Source organism: Protopterus annectens, chromosome 8.part0, assembly GCF_019279795.1.
Source record: "Protopterus annectens isolate FY-2018-M chromosome 8.part0, PAN1.0, whole genome shotgun sequence".
Lineage (NCBI taxonomy): Eukaryota > Metazoa > Chordata > Ceratodontiformes > Protopteridae > Protopterus > Protopterus annectens.
The window spans coordinates 1,396,787,716-1,396,807,344 of NC_056741.1; the positions used below are offsets into that span (position 1 = coordinate 1,396,787,716).

A 19,629-nucleotide genomic window follows, 5' to 3' on the forward strand; every position below is an offset into this window, starting at 1 on the left:
GGTTTCACCTGTTCTGGACATCACTGACTGTGATCTGCGCGATATTCAGAGAAGCTTAGCCCTGTTTCGCGCATATCCGTATAGTCATATTTAAACGATGCTTGCCAGCACTGGGCAACGCATATTCCCGCTAACATGTGCTAAACAAGATCTGATGACCTGCATCCAACATGCATTATTCGTGCCTTCGGGATTACGTTACATTCCTTGCAGGACGTGGGACCGGGAACATGCACGACAGTCACTGCATTTACCACTTGGGCATTTGGGATTTGTACAAGTGTTATGGTGTTTTGTATATGGACTGTACTACAGCTGTTACTCCATACTTTGATCAAATGGGTAACTCAGTTAGTTTACATATGGATGAGACCTATTAATGGTATGTCCAAGTGATGTTTAATGGATGTGCTCCAGCATTGGGTATGTATGTCACAGTGAGCCACACACTATAATGTGCTACACCTTCACACAACCGTAGGTGGAGCATGCTGGGGTGACAGATACCTGTCATGGGTACACCCCATGCTTTGCCACTACATCCATGATTACATTATATGGAGCCCCTCATTAACGCACCAGGGAATCCATGCAGAGTGTGTGGGGTACAGTGATTATACACATGGATCCCGCAATTGGCTCTGCTCCACTAAGCGACAGTTGGTTACTCGATGTGGTGGCAACAGTATACACTGTTTGCCTTGATTGATGAATGGCCTCTGACAATCGGGCGTGTACCTACCGATGTACCTAGGAACCTATACACACAGTACCAACATATGCTGATAGGTGCGTGTACTGTTCAGGTGTTGACATTCCTTGTTCCAATAGCTGTTGTGTGTACAATGGTTGAGGGCTGCCTATGTAGGATTCACACAGTAGGCCACCTATACATTACAATTTACAGGTGGTCGTGTGTGTGTGCCATCCATTTTATTGTGTGTGCAGGTGGAGAGGTGTGTCAGTCCGTAGGGGCCTACACTGTCAGAGTATGTGCTATACGTTCCCTCTTTGCCAAGGCATAGGCATATTGGGCATACCTCCATCTGCTTACTGGGGCTGGCACAGGGTGTTTGTGGTCTGAATCCCTCTGTGCCTGTGATGGCCTTGGCAATTGGGTGGGCTGTGAGGGCCTTCACCATTTTGTCCCTGCTGCAGTTGTTTCCTCAGGATCATATTATGTAGCATGGCACATACTATGAGGATGTGGGCACACGTGCCTGGAGAGTACTGCAAGGCTCCACCAGATATGTCCAAGCAATGGAACCGTGATTTCAGCATCCCGAATACACGCTCTATGATGATTCTGGTTTGTGCGTGTGCCTCATTATGGCGTTCTTGCATGGGTGTGTGTGCATTTCTGATGGGAGTCATCATCCACGGCTCCAGTGCATAGCCAGCATCCCCCACAAGGTGGCCATGTGGGATGTCCCCCCTGACAAATACCTGATACAGCTGTGAGGCATGCCAGATGTGGGAGTCATGGTAGCTTCGAGGGCTGCCAGCACACACATCTATGATAATGCCCTGGACATTGCACATGACCTAGCAGTTGATGGAGTGGTATCCCTTGCGGTTTATGTAGCGCCTACCATGCTCACCGGGTGGTGACTTGATATGTATGTGCGTGCAGTCTATCGCACCCAGTACCCCCAGGTAGTGTGCCACATGGTGGAAGAGGTGCATATTGCTGGCCAACTCCTCCTGAGTTCGGGGGAAGTATATATGCTCATTGGCATGTGGTAACATGACATCCAGGAACTGGTGTTGTACCCTGGATGCTGATGCCTGTGAGATCCCCATTATATCTCCAGTTGGCCTTTGAAAGGTTCCTGTGGCTAGTATTCTCAAGCTTACACATACCTTCGTGTCCACTGGGATGGGATCCCCTCTGTTGTTTCTGGATCTCAGGCGTGGCTGGCACAGCTCAACTATTTGCTGTAAGATGTCCCTGTCCACCCTGTAACCCTCTACTATCTCCAGATCATGTAGACCCTGGTAGGTTACCCTTGGTCTGAACACTCTTCTCCTCCTCCAGGGCCTGTGGTGGTTGTCAGCATCATCCTCCACAACACCACCAGTCTCTAACACATGGTGATGAATCACAGTTATGGCAGCTCCCAACATGTACATTGTAAACGTTCCCTGTATGTTTACACCTATGGTGCAGTGTTTGAGAATACACAGGTGTGTGTGGGGTGCTTTCACGCTTTATACTATTGTGCTGTGAACACCGATGATGTCATAGGGTGTGTATGTATGATCACAGCTACAGGGTATCTTATGTGTTTTACGACAGGAACTACTATTGTGGTGCCTTTGGTGTTGAATTACATTTGGCTCCCATGGATTACCTCTTGCCCTTCCCTTTACATTTCTTCACATTTCACCTCCCATTTTCTGGCATGCATCCAGCAGCCTGCTTTCATTTGTACTTTCCTACACCTGGCTTATCTTGCGTAATGTGTTCTATGGCCGGTCTACTGCAGGTTTGCTTTGCTCTGCTATGACAGTTCTCTTTTCTTTGCAATCCGACACCTCCCCTATCCTGTTTTGCAGGTTTCTGCGAGCAGACTCGTCAGCTGCCGTCGATTGCCCACTGTGAGTTAATACGTGTTAATTGCTCAGTTTTACTCCAATTACCCTACTGCGGAATTTCCTTATTTTCTTCCCCTGACCTTCCTATTTGAGCTATGGTCCACGGCGCGTGTGTCCACTTACCAGGTTTCGGGCACCTTTTCCTCCCCGTACACATGCGCTTTCGGGCACCATATGTGCTCTCAGCTAAACGATGCTATACCTACCTCCCCACCCCTGTCCTGCAGCTTTGCTTAGCAACGGCCAGGCCAGATTTGCATTGCTCCAATGTCCTTACATCTACGGTGGCACACCCCACTGCTGATGTCATGTATACCTCTAAGCCACTCCTCAGTGTTGTAGCGCTGCACCGTATGGTACATCCTTAGTCCGGCGGGACATTTGCGATTCACTATTACCTGCCTCATTTGCATGGCATTGACTACTAATTCCTAGTTACCGAGCCGAACACTGTCACAGACCCTTAGCAACCCTTGCAGCTTGGTTGTGGTGTACCATGCATACCATTGAGTATTATGGTGAAATCATGATTTGTATTACATTGCGATTTTATGACATTTGTATATATTTTCTTTGTGTTCCCATTTGCACATGCCCTGTGGTTGTACTTTGCGTTACTGTGGACATGACATTAAATGTTGTTTTTTAGGTGTTGTGCATCTTTTCGTATGCCATTGGCTGTATATTTAGCCATTGGCATATGTTAACTTTGTAATACATGAGTCTGGTCCACTTTCATAGCTCCGATGTTCTGTTTGGAAAAATGTAAACCGTGTTTTTTGGTTTACATTTCTGTGGGATTACGCTACGCCTGCACCACTTCATGAATTGCTATGTACCTTCATTTGCATGGTGCAGCATTGTGCATGGGGTGATTAGCATACCTCAGCCGAGGGCTGCGCAGATCTGGTGTACACCGGTAGTGCACTTGGAATTGGATCTTACCTGAATCGCTCGGCGGCCATGTCTGGCGTTATACCGCCTACGTTACGCCTGCACCTGGCACAAGCTTCATGAATCCCGGGACTATCTTTTAGGCGCCAAAATTGCTAATTGCTAAAAATCACATTAATATTTAAAGCTAAAGTGCTCAAATACAAATGTTAAAGTTCCCTAAAACAATTAACTCATAAAACAATAAATAACATTAATATGTGCATTATGAAATTCCATGTACACATTACTAAATATTATAAACTTCATATAAATATTATTAAATGTAAATTGTTAAAAAATCAGATACATGAATCATACAACTTAAAAAATAACCACATAAATAGATCCAGCCTCAATAATTGCTGAATTGTTGAACTGATGAAGTCCACCCTGTTGAATGAAATCACTTAATCTTTGTTTTGTTATTAAAGAAGAACATTTTTAAGTTATTGTGTGCTTTTCTCTGGTGGAATCCATTCCGTTTAGTGTTTATTTGGTGCATGCAATTTTTCATGGTTGACTAAACACTATTTTTCGTTATTTGATTATTTGACATAACTTGGCTGAGTATTGGTAGCACAAAGTGTCACTTCCTAAAGAAACACAAAATGCTTTCACTGACCACTCATTTGCCAAATGACTGATCAGTAAATTAATAGGTTCATAGGTTCATAGGTTGGTACTGGGTTATCTGCCCAAAGGCATATATTAGCCCAGCCATGTTGTGCGGTATTCACCGCCCCTTTAGTAGTTCCCTAGACCCTTGTCCTAGCAGCTAGTACCCTTGGCCCCTATCTAGTAGTGCTGTTGGTGTGATACCTGGTGTGAACTTTCTGTTACCCATCCGCTCATCAAGGTTCCTCTTGAAGAGTGATAGTGAGGGGCTCTGTCCTATGTAGATTGGGACCCTGTTCCATAGTAAGGGAAGTCTCTGCAAAGGGAATATATCCTTCCAGCATGTTCTATTCATTGTTGTGTTGAGGTTTATATCCCTAGAGCGTGTAGCTTGAGTAGATTTGGTTTTGCTAAGATGGAGCATGCTCAACAATTCTGAGTTGGACATGGCTCTGTACGTTAGACAGAGATCGCCTCTGAGAAAGCGGTATGCAACAGAGAACAGTCTTCGCTTTTTCAATCGTGCTGCATAGGGCAACTGTTTGAGGCCAGTAATCCTCTTGGTTAGGTACCTCTGTGGTCTCTCCAGCTGCTGGAGATGTCTAGCCAGGTACATTACATTCCAATTAGTGCATTATACTCAATAATGGGTCTGATGAGGGAAGAGTAGAGGGGCACCATTGCATCCGTAGATCTTGATGCGAACCCTTTCGTGATCAGATGGGTCACATAGAAGGATTTTCTAACCACTTTGTCAACATGGTTATCAAAGGAAAGCTGACTGTCTACTTGGGTCCCTAGATCCCTTATTTCTTCTTCAGATTTCAGGGGATTACCTCCTATGTTGTAGTTTGCGGGTACTCTGTTTTTTCCAAAGGTAATTACTACGCATTTTTTTGCATTTAGCTTGAGACCATGGCTTTGACACCATACATCAGTCTCATTTAGGCCCTTCTGGAGGATCTCCATGTCGGCCAGAGACTCTATTATAGCACCCAGTTTGCAGTCGTCTGCAAATTTAGTCAGCCACAGCCCTTCCGTGCTTGCCTGTACTTCTGAGAAGTATATGCCAAACAGGAGGGGCCCCAGGACAGTGCCCTGAGGCACACCACTTGTTACTGGTCTGGATTCGACATAGATCCCACTACTCTTATTTTATGGGATCTGTCTGAGAGACAGTTTGCGATCCATCTTGTGACGTAAGGGTTTATGCCCTGGCTGGTGAGCTTATCAATAATACCTGAATGGGGAATGGTGTCAAATGCTTTAGCAAGGTCAAGGTAAGCCGTGTGTACCTCCTTTCCCTTATCTATAGCCTGCGTAACTGTCTCAAAGAAATCCACCAGGTTCAGGAGGCATGATCTGCCCTTGACGAAGCCGAACTGTGTGGGGTCCAGCGACTGGAGGTTCCCAGTCTCTCCATTTATGAGTTCCATAATGATTCGTTCCATAGCCTTACAGATCAGACTGGTCAAGCTTATTGGTCGGTAGTTCCTAGGGTCAGTTGTGGCCCCACCCTTGTGTAGCGGGACCACCGTTGCTGTGCGCCATTCTATGGGCATATATCCTGTGAAAAGGCTGAGACTGAACAGGGTATTAAGATGCGGGGTTAATTCCTTTCGGAGCTCGTGTATGACACAGCCTGGGACACCATCTGGTCCCATGGAGGCAGTATTTTTAGCTTTAGATAGAGCCTTGTTAACCAACGTATCAGTAATAATTGGACTTACACAATCCCCTGGAATGGTAATAGGCCCTGTAGGTGGTGAGGGGGGAGAATTTGCACTGAACCTGTCAGCCAAGATGTTGGCAATGTCAGAAGGGTCAGTGTATTTTGTTCCATTTTGTACTAGCTCAGAACAGACCTGAACCAAACCATTTAGGTTTTTGACGTAGCCATAGAAGGCCTTATGGTTATCCTTGGCATCCTTGGCAACTTTATTTTCAAAATTAGCTTTAGTTGACTTGATGAGTGCCCTCAATTTCTTACTAATGCTGATCAGGGATGATTTTTCTACTTAAGATTTGGCCTTTTTTTGTATAAGTCACCTCCTTTTATTGTAAAGTTTGCTTATGGCCGGGGTCCACCAGACTGGTTTCTTCTTGCTTGAGGAAGGAGTTTTGGTTTTACTTGGGATAGTATGGTCCATGCAATCCTGAAGATGCATATAGAGTGCCTTGGTGTAGGATTCCACATCCTGGATATCATTATCCTTCTGCAAGGGAATAGTGAAGCTTCCCACTTCGGATGCAAGTAGTTTGAAGTTTGCTTTGGAAAGGTTTTTGACTATGGTTTCTTTGACTGGGGGAGGTGGAGGGGTGAGGATGTCCAGGGTTATCAGTTTGTGGTCGGATCTAACCAAGGAGAGAGTGATAATGGGTGTGGTACAATGGGCGCCCATATTTGTGATGATTAAATCCAATATGTTGTCCCCTCTAGTGGGGGAACATACTAGTTGTTCAAAGGCATTTGAATTTATAAATTCTGTGAATCGCTGAGCATAGGAGTTGGAACATTGGTCATTCGCCCAGTCTATACCAGGGTAGTTGAAATCACCCAAGATTATGGTGATGGGTAGGACCTTTATATTTTCCAATGTCTCAAGGAATGCAGAGTGAGCATCTTGGGACATGGTGGGTGATCTATAACCAGCTATGACTTGAAATGTGGTTTTGCCTGCTGATAGTTGCACATGGATGATCTCTGGGGCATCATGCTGCGCTACTAACCTGGAGATATGGGTATCCTTGATGAATATGGATACACCTCTGCCCTTTGTACTGCGATCCAGTACCTGAGGCCGGAAGGTATGATATGAATTGTAACTTGGCAGTGCTGGGGTACTCTCTTGAGCCCTGAACCAGGTTTCTGTCACTGCACAAACATCTATTTTCTCCATGCTGAGGAGAGCCTCGAGTGTGTGCATTTTGAGGTTGAGACTTCTGGCATTGAGTAGCATTACCCTTAGTTTTTGGTTACCTGTGCTGGTTACGGTGGTTGGTTTGTCCTTTGAGCCTTGCCTAAAAAAGGCATTATGGGGACGGCAAGAGCCTTGGCCAGTATTGGAAAACCTAGGGGTGACAGGTGCAACCCATCTCTGGCAAAACAGCGAGGCTTGTCTATCATGTCATCCCAGGCAGACAGACACTGGATCCCCTTAGAATGACACCAGAAGCTTAGCCAATTGTTGAAATTGATCATTTTGTCTTTGTATTGTGGTATCATTCTAGGTGAAGGTAGTATGCTACTCAAGGTCAGGGTCATACCAGCTTGAGCTACATGATCAGAGAGCTCATCAATGTCTCTTTTCATGTAGTCCAGGGAGGTACGTCTTAGATCATTCACACCAACATGTACAATGACAGCATCATACTTGTACTTGTTCTGGAGTGACCTAAGTGCCTGTGTTATATGGCGGATCCGAGCACCCGACAGGCAGCTGACGGTAACCTTCTCCTTGTTCAGCCTGGTGAGTGGAACATTTGCTAATAGTGCTAATAGCACTAAGCAATCATTGACAGACCCACAACCTCTTCAACCCGAGCCAAGCGACTGGTTCTGTCCCACAGGAGTGTCAAACAGCTGATGTGATGCCACTACACAAGGGTGACTCTACCACAGACCCCTGGAATTACAGACCCATCAGACTAATGAGTCTTATATGCAGCAAATTCATGGAACATATTATAAATGACTTAATTGGGTCTATGTTCACACATCAAACAAAAACTTCATTGAACGGCTGTCCCTTGAACAGGAATCCGCGAACATCGCTTTCATCAAAGAGTGAAATCATCGTAAAAAAAAATCATTGAAAAGTAATAGTGGGACAACAACAAGGAAGTACTACACTGTATAAGGTAAACTAAACAAAACCTTTAGAAATTTGTTCTTTTCCCTACCATAGTGCGATCTCGGAGTTGGTATACATAACTGGGGGGGGGGTAGCCCCTGACCTTTGTGGGTTACTTCCTTGTTGTTGGCCAACTATTACCTTTCAATGACTTTTTAATGACAATTTCACTCTTCCATGAAAGCAATATTCGCAGATTTGTTCAAGGAATAGTTGTTCTATGAAGTTTTTCTTTGATGTGTGAACATAGACCCGACCTAATTAACTGTGATATCAAAAGTCTTATCAGACTTGATCCACAACAGTTTGGCTTTACCAAAAGTAGATCCCACCTAATGAATCTGGTAAACTTCCTTGAGAGACTTATTCTAGCCATGGACTCTGAACAAGCTTTCCACACAAAATGGCTTGATTTAGCCAAGGCATTTAATATCATGTTGTGTTGTGTCTTTTGGCTTTTCCCGGTTAGGGGTCACCACAGCGGAACTCTGGTCCACTAATGATTGGCAGTAGATTTTTACGTGCCGAGTTGCCGGCCCTGACACACAACCTTCAATGAAGGTACGCCCATTCACGCATGTCTCCACACAGAATACGCTCTAGTTGAGAATCAAACAGGACAACGTCTTACTGTGAGGCAACAACGCTACCACAGCACCACCACCGCAGTTAGGCATTTGATATCATATCACATGCAAATATAATAAGTACATTGAACAAGGTCCAACTTGACCTATATGTAGTTAGGGGTATAGCCACCTGACTTAGAAATAGGACCCACACAATAAGACTAAGAAGGAGGTGTGTCCTCTGAGAGCATGATGTCACCAATGGATTTTCACATAGGTCTATGTTGGGAGCCTCTGCTGCCTGGCATCTACTTCTCAGATCTCCACTTATCAAATGAGGATCTCTGGCTAACAAAATTTGCAGATGACTGTAAGTTGCAAGTTGTGGTCAAGTCCTCCTCCAACATACACACGCTTTTGGTAAGCAGCCCCTAGTGCTCATCTACAGCATAGATAACATAACACTTCAAAATGAAAAGTTTGTGAGAAACCTGGGCTTTAGGATGGACAGCTCTCACATTTGATGATCATGTTGCAGGGGTGGTTAAGAAATCTTTTTACCTTGCACAGCTCATAGCAAAAATTATTTCTTCTAGTTCAAAAGAAGGTTGCACTTTCTTGTACTCTGCTATGTTTAGACTCATCATTGAATATAATTCCACTTTTAGGATGTAGCTTACTAAGAATATCAAGCAAATGGAAAGACCCCAGAAGCGTGTAGCTAAAAAGATCAGTGGCCTAAAAGATGTGAGCTACAAAAATAGACTAGAGGTGTTATCCCTTCATTTCTTAAAGACTCCTTAAGGGAGACCTGTGTCTTACTTACAGGGTTATAAGGGATCCAGCAGCCCAAAAGCTCTTATACTTCAAAAAACTATGGTGGTTCAGATAACACCAGGGCTAGAAATCTAAATTTACTCCTGCGAATAAATAAAACTAAGAGAACTAGTTTTGTCAAGGAGTGCCTACCCCTTCTTTGGAACAAACTCCTTCTCTGTGTTAAGCAGTGTGAGACATTGTCTACATTAAAAAAGCACAACTGGAAGGGTGTTCGTAAATTCACCACTGGCATGATAGGCCTGGCCTTGCTTGAAATGAGAGGCAAGGCTTCAGAGTGGGTATTGGCAAGGCGGAAGTGGTCTTGAAGCTCAGCTGCCTTGTAACTCCTATGATACTATGACTCTGTGGTCCTGGGTATGTAAACTATAGCACACTTCCATAAATATGTGGGAGAAAATCTACTGAATGGGGGACACTGTTAATCTTCCACCAGTACTGAGTGATGTGGTTAAGCTTCTTGATGGCTACTCTGGTTGTAACCTCAGTATAAACCTATGAATTTATGAACTCAAAAAAAAATGATACTCACTGTCCACTCTCCAGTCTTTTCCTTCATTTCTGGAACTATTTTAATATAAAGTTCACCATCTCAAGTGACTGAATTGCCAGCCTTCAGTTCCCCTTTTCTGTATCTCTTTTAATTTAAATATCAGCATCTCAGCTGATCGAATAGCCAACCTTGAGTTCCCACATGTCAACAAATGTTTACAAATATCATGCTATTTAGAATTCTTAGAACACAACAACATTTGGTGGGTAATAGTGCTTAAACTCTATTCCCAAAAGAAAAAAAATCTTAAAAACATCTTTCTAGCATACTAACTTGGGCATTTCTGCTAATGTAATAGGACAGTGCCAGAAATTACAATAATATTGCAAATTATTTTCTCCTAGGTTGTTACCAGTGCTTGGTGATTCCTTGTGGCATAGAATAGTGGTATTTAGTAGTGCTTCTGAATTCAGCTCAACAGCACATCGCATTCTGATTCATCTAGATGTTACATGTAATTTTAACACAGCTTTTCTGAGCACCAGTGTGAGTTGTGCTACTCAGATGTGTGCAGCTGGGGACTAGCAGAATTTGTATTGATTGACTGACTGATTGATTAACTGTGAACGAGAAATAAAAGTAGTGGTTCCACAGAGTGTCACCTACCATCCACTCCAAAATGCATTCTTGCTTTGGCATGTGGATTGCAATGGTGATAAGCATTATAAAATAAAGAAAGTGTTACTGGGACCACATTTGTAAAGGAACAAATTATGTGCTGCACTAACAGTCACATGAAATGGGCTTGTTTATTTATATAAATGATTAATGAATTGCTAACTTAACCTCCTTGTCAGTACTGAATTGTAAAATTAAAAGAAAAGAAAAGAAAATATGAATAATAAAATATTTTCAACGTGATAAAAGCTGAGCATGATTAAAAATGTACAACACCACTGGATGTTACTCACTGGAGGAATGGTCCATATTCCAGCTTCCGCAGGGCACGATACTCTTTCCACTCAATATTGTCTACCCTCCTGGGGAATCTTCCTTCATGTCGTAGGACCTGTTCCATCAAGCTCGCATCAGCAACATTGATGTTCTCATACCGACCAAACCTAGACTTCCAAATTGGTCCATAAATCTTCTTGTGAACAATCTGCACGGAACAGTAGTGATATGACAATGTGTGACTGAGGTTTGTGAAATCATCTGTAGATGAGAATCCTAAACAATTGCTTCTGATATTCTACGTGTGTTTCATAAAAGATGTCTGGACAGAAAAGCTACAGAGTGAGTTTTATCTATATACTTACTCATTTTTAACCTGGTCATGGGGCTAAATCTTAACAACCCTTTGAAGCCACAGTCTGAGCCACAAGGGCAAAGGCTATCTGCATCAACATTTAACAGCAGCCAGGATCCAGGGCAGAAAATGTTTTGAAGGGAACTGCAGGTCTCAAAAACCCATGGAAACAGTGTGGAAATTAGTAAACTTCACACAGGCAGTAATTGTTGGGTCAAGATTGAATTGAATCATAGACCTTTGAGCTGTGAGGCAGAAATACAAAACACTGTGCCATAAAGTTAATTTCATAACAGTGTTGAAGCGGTCAGAAGAAATGGATAACCTATATGATCTGTCCAGATATTTTGAGGTAGTCTGATTCTCAAGATATTAACTTGTCTTCTGCAGGGCATCACTAAATATGAATGTATGGAAGTTTATCAGAGAAGATTAAAAGTGTGTCCTGGGTTTGAACAGATTGGCCTTCATTTGCCTACTGTGCAACTCCAAGCAAGTCACGTAACCAGACAGTTCATAGGTTCATAGATTAGTACTAGGCTAACTGCCCTTTGGGCCATTTACATTGAAAAGAGGCAATGATGTCTAATGTGTTTATTCTGTTAACAAATTTATGATTGCATCCAATTTTTATGACCATTTTTGTAATTTACGTGCTAACCTGGTAAGCCTTCAAGGCACACATGCCCATTTCAAGGATGAACCAGAAACATTGTCCATTTAAGTGATTTCCTCAGAGTCACATAGATCTATTATTGAGACTGGAGCACTTAAATCCAATGCTACAACATGAAGCCTATAAACAGCCAATTGTTTTAACATACTATATTTAATTGACAGCTTTCATAATCTCTCCAACCAGACAGTTTTGGATAATGTTAGAACTACAGTCAGTCAAAACAAAATCTCTCAATCAGACAATCAATCAAAGTGTGTAAGAGGAAAAGCAATATTTATAGTGTCAATCTATTCACATTACTAAGGACTTCATGCTACCCTCAGAGTTGTGTAGACACATGTGAATTTACCAATTTCAGTTTCCATCTTGAAGGAACATGATATTATATTCCACTGGATAAGTATTCAATGAGTGAACCAGAACTGTTAGTTTAGGACCTTGAAATGAGCATCATTTCCAAAATTATAATCCCTTCTTATGTTGCTGTCTCCTGTTATCAAGCTCATTCCATGTTCTCTCACAGCAATCTGTACTTAAGACCTTTCTCCATATAAAGCCCACCCCACCCCTGTATTTACTTTTAAGGAGTGGAGCTCCATCAGCTGCGGATAACAGAATAAGTCAGCGTTATAACAGTGTTAGGACTATGTTGCTAAAGGCTTTCAGCATGTGGTCCTGTGCCTGAATCCCTCAGTTTCTGCTTGCATTCTGAGTAATGCTGGATATATTATAAACCCAAAAAATACTCATGCCTAAAAAATGTAAGTGGTTAACAAATGAATAAAACACACAGAAAAGTCTCCTTTAAACCAAAAGCCCCTTAAGTACACATATGCTACATACTGCTATCCTTAATGAGTGACTTTAATTAAAAAGAAGCTAAATGTTATCCAATGCTCCATTTCTGGCCTTACAAGTGAAATGATAGGATGAAATCTTCATAGCTTGACCTGCAAAGGTTCATATGTTGTTCATTTAACCATTTATCCTTCAGCATAACCTTTGTATGTGTGAAAAGAATCCCAACTTGCTGTTTGCTCAGATAAAAAGGGAGTTAGTTATGTAACTGACTGTAATTCCACTGATGGACAATAGTGTGATTACATATAGTAGAAAATTGCTTTTAGTGGTCATTCATTTTGTATTTTCCCCCTGCTGAGTGATTATGGAGTTAGCATATTTAGGTCGGGGGTTGGGAATTTACATCATATTTTGTGATTCACCAAAAGCACTTTTCAGCATTTCCTTTTTAGAATTGTCCATGAAATGTTACACTTGATGGATCATCATAAACTCATAAAATAGACAACAGAACTAATTCACACATAGGTTGAGATCAAGCAAGGCTAAATACTACAAAAAGTACAGTTTTGTACCTACCATAAATGTAGACGTTCGAGTGTAGACACTGCTGCAGTCATTACAGTTGGGTTATCCTGCCATCAGGCGGTTCCCCAGCTGGCCTGAGTTCCAAAGTCTTGGTCCGGCGTCGGTTGCTGTTGTCTCCTCCCTGACGTCAATGTGACAGGGGTATATAAGATGCAGCCGACACCATTTTCTTCAGTTTTTCTTGCCCCAGATGTCAGGTGCCCCCAAATAGGTAGGCAATTCAAATTGCTAAAAAAAAACATACATAAGAAATGCAAACAACATACTTTCAGCTACCAGCAAATACTCCCCATAGGTAGTAAAAGGTAGAGGGACTAGGTACATACTAGTCAGTAAGAGGGGAAGGAGGGAGGGTAACCTGGACTGCAGCAGTGTCTACACTCGAACATCTACATTTATGGTAGGTACAAAACTGTACTATGTTCATCGTGTGACACTGCTGCAGTCATTACACTTGGGTAGAATCCCAAAGCTGAGGTAGGGTGGTTGGTTCTATAAGGCATTAGGGGTGGCTATAAGGCCCTGCAGCACTGCAGAGGCGAAGCCAGATCTGGATTTAGAGTATAGAGGCAGATGGTAATGCTTGGTGAAGGTATGCACAGAACTCCATGTTGCTGCTTCCAAAATATCCTTGGTAGGTACTCCTCTGAGGTAGGCCATTGAAGTGGCTGTTGCCCTGGTGGAGTGAGATCTAATGCTGTTAGGCACAGGTTTTCCATGGTGTGTATAGCAGAAATGTATGCAATGTCCTATCCATTTGGAAATTGTCTGTTTTGAAATAGCTTTTCCCTGTGCTGCTGCAGCATATGCTGCCAATAATTGCTCAGATTTTCTGAAAGCTTTGGTTTTGTCCAAGTAGAAGCGTAACTGCCTGTGAATGTCCAATGAATGCAGTAGTCTTTCCCCTTTATTCTGTGGTTTTGGATAAAAAGTTGGCAAGTGAATGGTTTGGTTTAGAGACACACTTGAAACCACCTTAGGCATAAACATAGGGTTTGTTCTTAAGGACACCCTGTCCTGGTGGAAAATGAGGAAAGGTTCCACTGCCATTAGTGCCTGTAATTCTGAAACTTTTCTTGCAGAAGTTATTGCCAGGAGCAGAGCAGTATTCCAAGAAATGTATTTTAATTCTGCTGTGCTAGCTGGTTTGAAAGGAGGTAAAGTTAATTTTTCCAAAACAAAGTTGAGGTTCCAAGTTGGAGTAGGTGCTCTATGGGGCGGTCTTATGTTTTTAGCCCCTCTGAGGTACTGTTTTAGCAGAGGATTAGAGAAAATTGGTGGATCCGTTTTGTAATGTGCAGAGATGGCAGAGGCATGGATCTTGATGGATGAAAATGAGAGGCCTTTGTCCAGCATCTCAGTCAAATATTGTAGTATCTGAGGAATGTTTGGCACAAGAGGATCAAGGCTGTGAGCCTGGTTCCAGGCACAGAATCTCTTCCATTTATCCGAGTAGGCTTTCCTGGTACTAGGCCTTCTGGCCTCCAGAATGACATCCATAACTGCTTTGGAGAGAGGCGTTGCTTGCGTGACTAGGGAATCTTCCATGCAGCTAGGTTTAGTGCCTTTAGCTGGCTGTGAAGTATCTGATTGTTGTGCTGAGACAGCAGATGTGGTATTTGAGGCAAAATCCAGGGTGGTCCTTGTGCTAAGTTTTTTAAGATTGAGTACCAGTGCTGGCGTGGCCAGTCTGGTGCAATCAGGATCATTTTTGGCTCTTCTTGCCTGGCTTTTATGAGTACTTTTGGGATAAGAGGCAGTGGTGGAAAAGCATATACTTGTAGGTTTGTCCAGCTGAATGAGAGGGCATCCACTTTGCATGCTTGTGGATGGTAGCTCCTTGTGCAGAATTTCTTTAGCTGGCAGTTCATTGGGGAGGCAAACAGATCTATGTCCGGGCTCCACCATTTCTTTGTTATCATTCTGAATATTTGAGGATTCAATTCCCATTCATGGGGATCCATGATATTTCTGCTGAAGTCATCTACCAGTGTGTTTTTCTCTCCTGGCAGGAATTGTGCTTGTAGATGAACTTGATAGTTTATAGCTGTGTTCCACAAGGTCATGGCTTGTCTGCAGAGGGGGTAGGAGTGAGTGCCCCCTTGCTTGTTTATGTACCACATAACTGTGGTGTTGTCTGTCTTTAGTAGTAGTTGTCCTGGATGCAACAGGTCCTTGAAAGCTATAAGGGCATTTTGTACTGCTAGCATCTCTTTTTGATTGATGTGAAGATGCCTTAGTTCTGTGGGCCACTTGCCCTGAATACATTTTCCTGCCATGTGTGCTCCCCAGGCGTAATCCGATGCATCTGTTCTCAGTGTTTGCCTGGCTGTGGGTTGAGCGAAAGGCTGTCCCTTGTTAAGGTGACAAGCTTGAGCCCACCATCAAAACTCCTGTTGAAGGCAAGGTATTAGTGGTATAACTGTTTCCAAACTTTGACAGTGCTGAGACCATACACTCTTTAGGTACCATTGTAGTTTCCTCATATGCAGTCTGGCATATGGAATTAGTAGTATGCAAGATGCCATGAAGAAAAAAATGATGCCAGGCAGAAGTGGAACCAAAGGTGTGAACTTGTGGTTCAAGATGCCATGAAGCCCAAGGCCTGCAGAACTTTTCTTGCAGGGAGTTGGGTCTTTGTTGCCATCAATTGAAAGTATTGTGTCAGTTGTCCTTGCTTGTCTGGCGTGAGAAAAGCCATCTGGGCCGTTGTGTTCAAGCTGGCACCCAGGAATATTATTTCTTGTGAGGGCACTAGTTTTGATTTCTTTTCATTTACTGTGTACCCCAGGCAACTTAATAACTTTTTTACAAACGCCAGGTGCTTTAGAAGAATGTCCTTGTTCTCTGCTTCAATCAGGCAGTCGTCCAGGTACGGGTAAATTTGAATTCCTTTCTGTCTGCAAAATGCAATTACTGGTGCCAGGCACTTTGTGAAGACCCTGGGTGCAGTAGATAATCCAAAGGGCAGTGCAGAGAATTGATAGTGCATTGGACCAGCTATAAACCTGAGGTATCTTCTGCAGTTTTGTCTGATAGGGACATGCAGGTATGCCTCCTTGAGGTCCAAAGTCACGAGCCAAGCTTGCTTGCCCAGCATGGGAAGAAGCTGCTGTAATGTCAACATTTTGAATTTCGAAACATCCAGGTAAGTGTTAAGTGAAGAGAGATCCACAATGGGCCTCCAGGCTTTGTCTTTTCTGGGAACCAGAAAGAGTCTTGAGTAAAATCCTTGCCCTTGTTCCTGTGGTGGTACCTTTTGAATAGCTTCCATGTTCATGAGTGCCATAATTTGTTTTTGGGCCTCTGCCCATTGATTTAGTGGCAGATTTGGCATTCCTTTTAATCTTGGCAGAGTGTGAAAGTAGAACCTGTAACCTTTTGAAATAATATTAAGAACCCATTTGTCTTGGGTGATCATATGCCAATTGTGATAGAAAAGTGCCAGTTTTCCTCCCAAAGGGGCTGCCAAGAGTGAATTGTTTGTCAGCTGGAGTGGGAAGTCATTGGGGCTGTTTTTTATATGGTTGGTGCCTGTCTTCCCCTTCTTTCTGGCCTGATGCACCCCATTGTCGAGGCCTGTAAGGACCTTGTGGTTGACCTCTACCTCTTGGCCGTCTGTATCTGCCCCTTTGAGGTCTGTCATTAACTGGAAAGGACCAATTCTTTGTTGGCCAATTTCTACTAAATCGAGGAGGCTGAACCTGTAAGAAATCCTTCACTATTTGCATAGATTTTGCCTTCTCCTCCATTTTCTTTAATACCTCTTCTGCATTAACTCCAAATAAAACATCCTGCTGTAAAGGTGCATCCAGTAATTTAGCTTTAACATGATCTGGCAGCGTATGTTCTTTTAACCAAGCATGTCTTCTAATGACAGAGCCTGTAACTGCTGCTCTGCATGAGGCCTCTAAAGAATCAAAACCACATTGCAAAGTATGCTTTCCCACTTATTCAGTGGCATGCAATAAATCCTGCATTTCTTTAATATTAGATGGCTCTGTATCTGGAAGCATTTTTTGTTTCAACTGAGACATCAAAAATTGCTGATATTTTAGCATGTGAAACTGGCAATTTAAGGTTCTCATTGCTAACGTTGCAGAGGTACATACCTTCTTTCCCCATCTGTCTAGTGCTCTGGAATCTCTGGTAGAGGGAACTGGGTTCTTTGCTGATGAGGCCTTAACCCCTTTGGGTCCCTGAGAAATAGTTTCAGGATCAGCAACAGGGCTTTTATACAGAAAGTTGTGTGAGTCAGGGACTCTGTAATATCTGTCCGGTTTAACTGGAGCTGGAGGTAAGGAATCAGGATTTAAGCTGGATTCAGTGTACACATCATCCACAATATCTAGCACTGGCAGAATAGCCAGGGCTCTGTGTTGAGGAATATAGGAAAATAGGAAATAGGAAGCCTCTGAGACTTTTCTTGGATTCTGAATAATCCTGGCCTGCCCAATGGAAATGCTCCCTCATGGTATGAAAGGTTTCCCCAAAGGAGTAGTCCTCAGGCGGAGAGGTTGATGGAATAGATTCCTCAGCATCAGAATCCTCATAAAGGGGTAAAGAATATCCCAGGTCTGAGGATGAATCTGAGGAAATGGACCCCTGGTCGGATGAATAATCTGCATCCTGTCTAGGCCTTTTATCAGGAGGGGGATGGGAATCCCTGATCAGAGAGATTAGGTCTTCGGCCATTTTGACCATTTGTTTCTTAGGCATGGAGGCCTGTCCTGCAGAATGCTGTACTTGTTTCTTAGTTTTTAAAGGTGGCTTTGACTTAGAAGAGGGTTTAATGCTTGGCTGAGTAGGTCTGAAGACACCCTCTGAAGCTGCGAGTAGCTCAGGTACTCCGGATCCCTCTGCAGGATCGGTTTCAGTCTGCTGAAAAGCTAATGTGTCCGAAGGCCCAGCCATCTCCACGTGGGGATCAGAGGCGGCCTGCAGTTCTGCAGAAGCGGTCATCAGGTGCTGCGAAGGCACCTCATTGAACACCGGAGAACCGGTGACTGGCCTAGAAGAGGCTTCGTCGTCAGTTTTGGGCATCGTATGCCTGTCCTTGTCTTTGCGCTTTTTATGAATACCAGTTGTCGGAAGTTCCGATGGCATGGTATAATTAAATTTTCTGCCAAAGTAATGTCGGGCAAAATCAAACTGACGTTTAATAGTGTGCTTATTAAACCTAGCACAAAACCCAACAACCAGTAACGTTGTGGTCTGGGCCTAGGCATGGGATACAATAAGAATGGAAATCCTTATGAGGTATTTGCTTCCCACAAGAAATACAGTTATTAACTTTTACTAACATCAGTCTGAGGCAAGAAAAAGTTTCCCCAATGGGGTACTTAGCTTTGTAGAAGACATCGGTTCTGGATTCGGAATGAAAATCTCAGGAGTAGGCCGACTGGCACTTGCGAACTGCTTTTGCTCCGGGCACCGCGCGGCAAGAAAGACTGAAGAAAATGGTGTCAGCTGCATCTTATATACCCCTGTCACACTGACGTCAGGGAGGAGGCGACAGCAACCGACGCCGGACCAAGACTTTGGAACTCAGGCCTGCTGGGGAACCGCCTGACGGCAGGATAACCCAAGTGTAATGACTGCAGCAGTGTCACATGATGAACATCTTCAAAGTCAGGGAGGTAGTGCTTTTTTAAAGCTGAAAATAAGTCAATCTGAGAAGTCCAGTTAAAGCTGAAATCTAAAGCTAGATATACCATACTAATATCTCGTTTATTAAAGAGCAAAAATTCCACCTAAATATCATCTGTAAATTTTCCCAAGATAAGGTCCCTGATTTAGATATTAAATAAAGAAGGGCAGAGAAAGGGACTGTTGCAGATACTGCACCCTATTTTATGCTTGCTGCCAAAGGCATTACACAAACTCACTCACACTAAACTACTTCTAAAAGTCCATTAAATATGATAACGGAAAGTATAAAAACTAACAAACTAAGAACTAAACCGGTAATGACAACAGTACATGTCCAAAATCTCCAGTTTATTAAGCGCTTTTCGTCTGATGAAGTTTGTGTAATATCACTGATGGAAAGCACTTCATAAACTGGGAGATTTTGGACCTGTACTGTCATAATTACTGGAATGCCATGGTGGTACGGCGATAGCATTGTTACCTCACAGCAAGAGGTTCTCCTGTTCAATTCTCGGCTTGGCTTGGGAGTGCCTTCTGTGTGGAGTCTGCATGTCGTCCCCGCGGTTGGGTAGTGTTCGAAAGACATGCTTGCGTAAATGGGCGTGCCTTTGTTGAAGGTTGGGCGTCAAGCTGGCACCTCGGCATTTTGCAAAAAAAAATCTACTGCCAATCATTAGCGGACCGGAGTTCTGCTGTGG

General features: G+C 43.2%; 1 protein-coding gene across 1 annotated transcript in view; it reads right to left on the reverse strand.

Annotated features, from left to right (window-relative positions):
* Positions 1-19,629, reverse strand: part of LOC122809460 (sterol 26-hydroxylase, mitochondrial-like) — an 858,859-nt gene that overhangs the window by 689,183 nt on the left and 150,047 nt on the right. Inside the window, exon 3 of the mRNA XM_044080983.1 lies at positions 10,874-11,064. Coding sequence (XP_043936918.1) covers positions 10,874-11,064 — 191 coding nt within the window. The remainder of the gene's footprint in view (positions 1-10,873; positions 11,065-19,629) is intronic.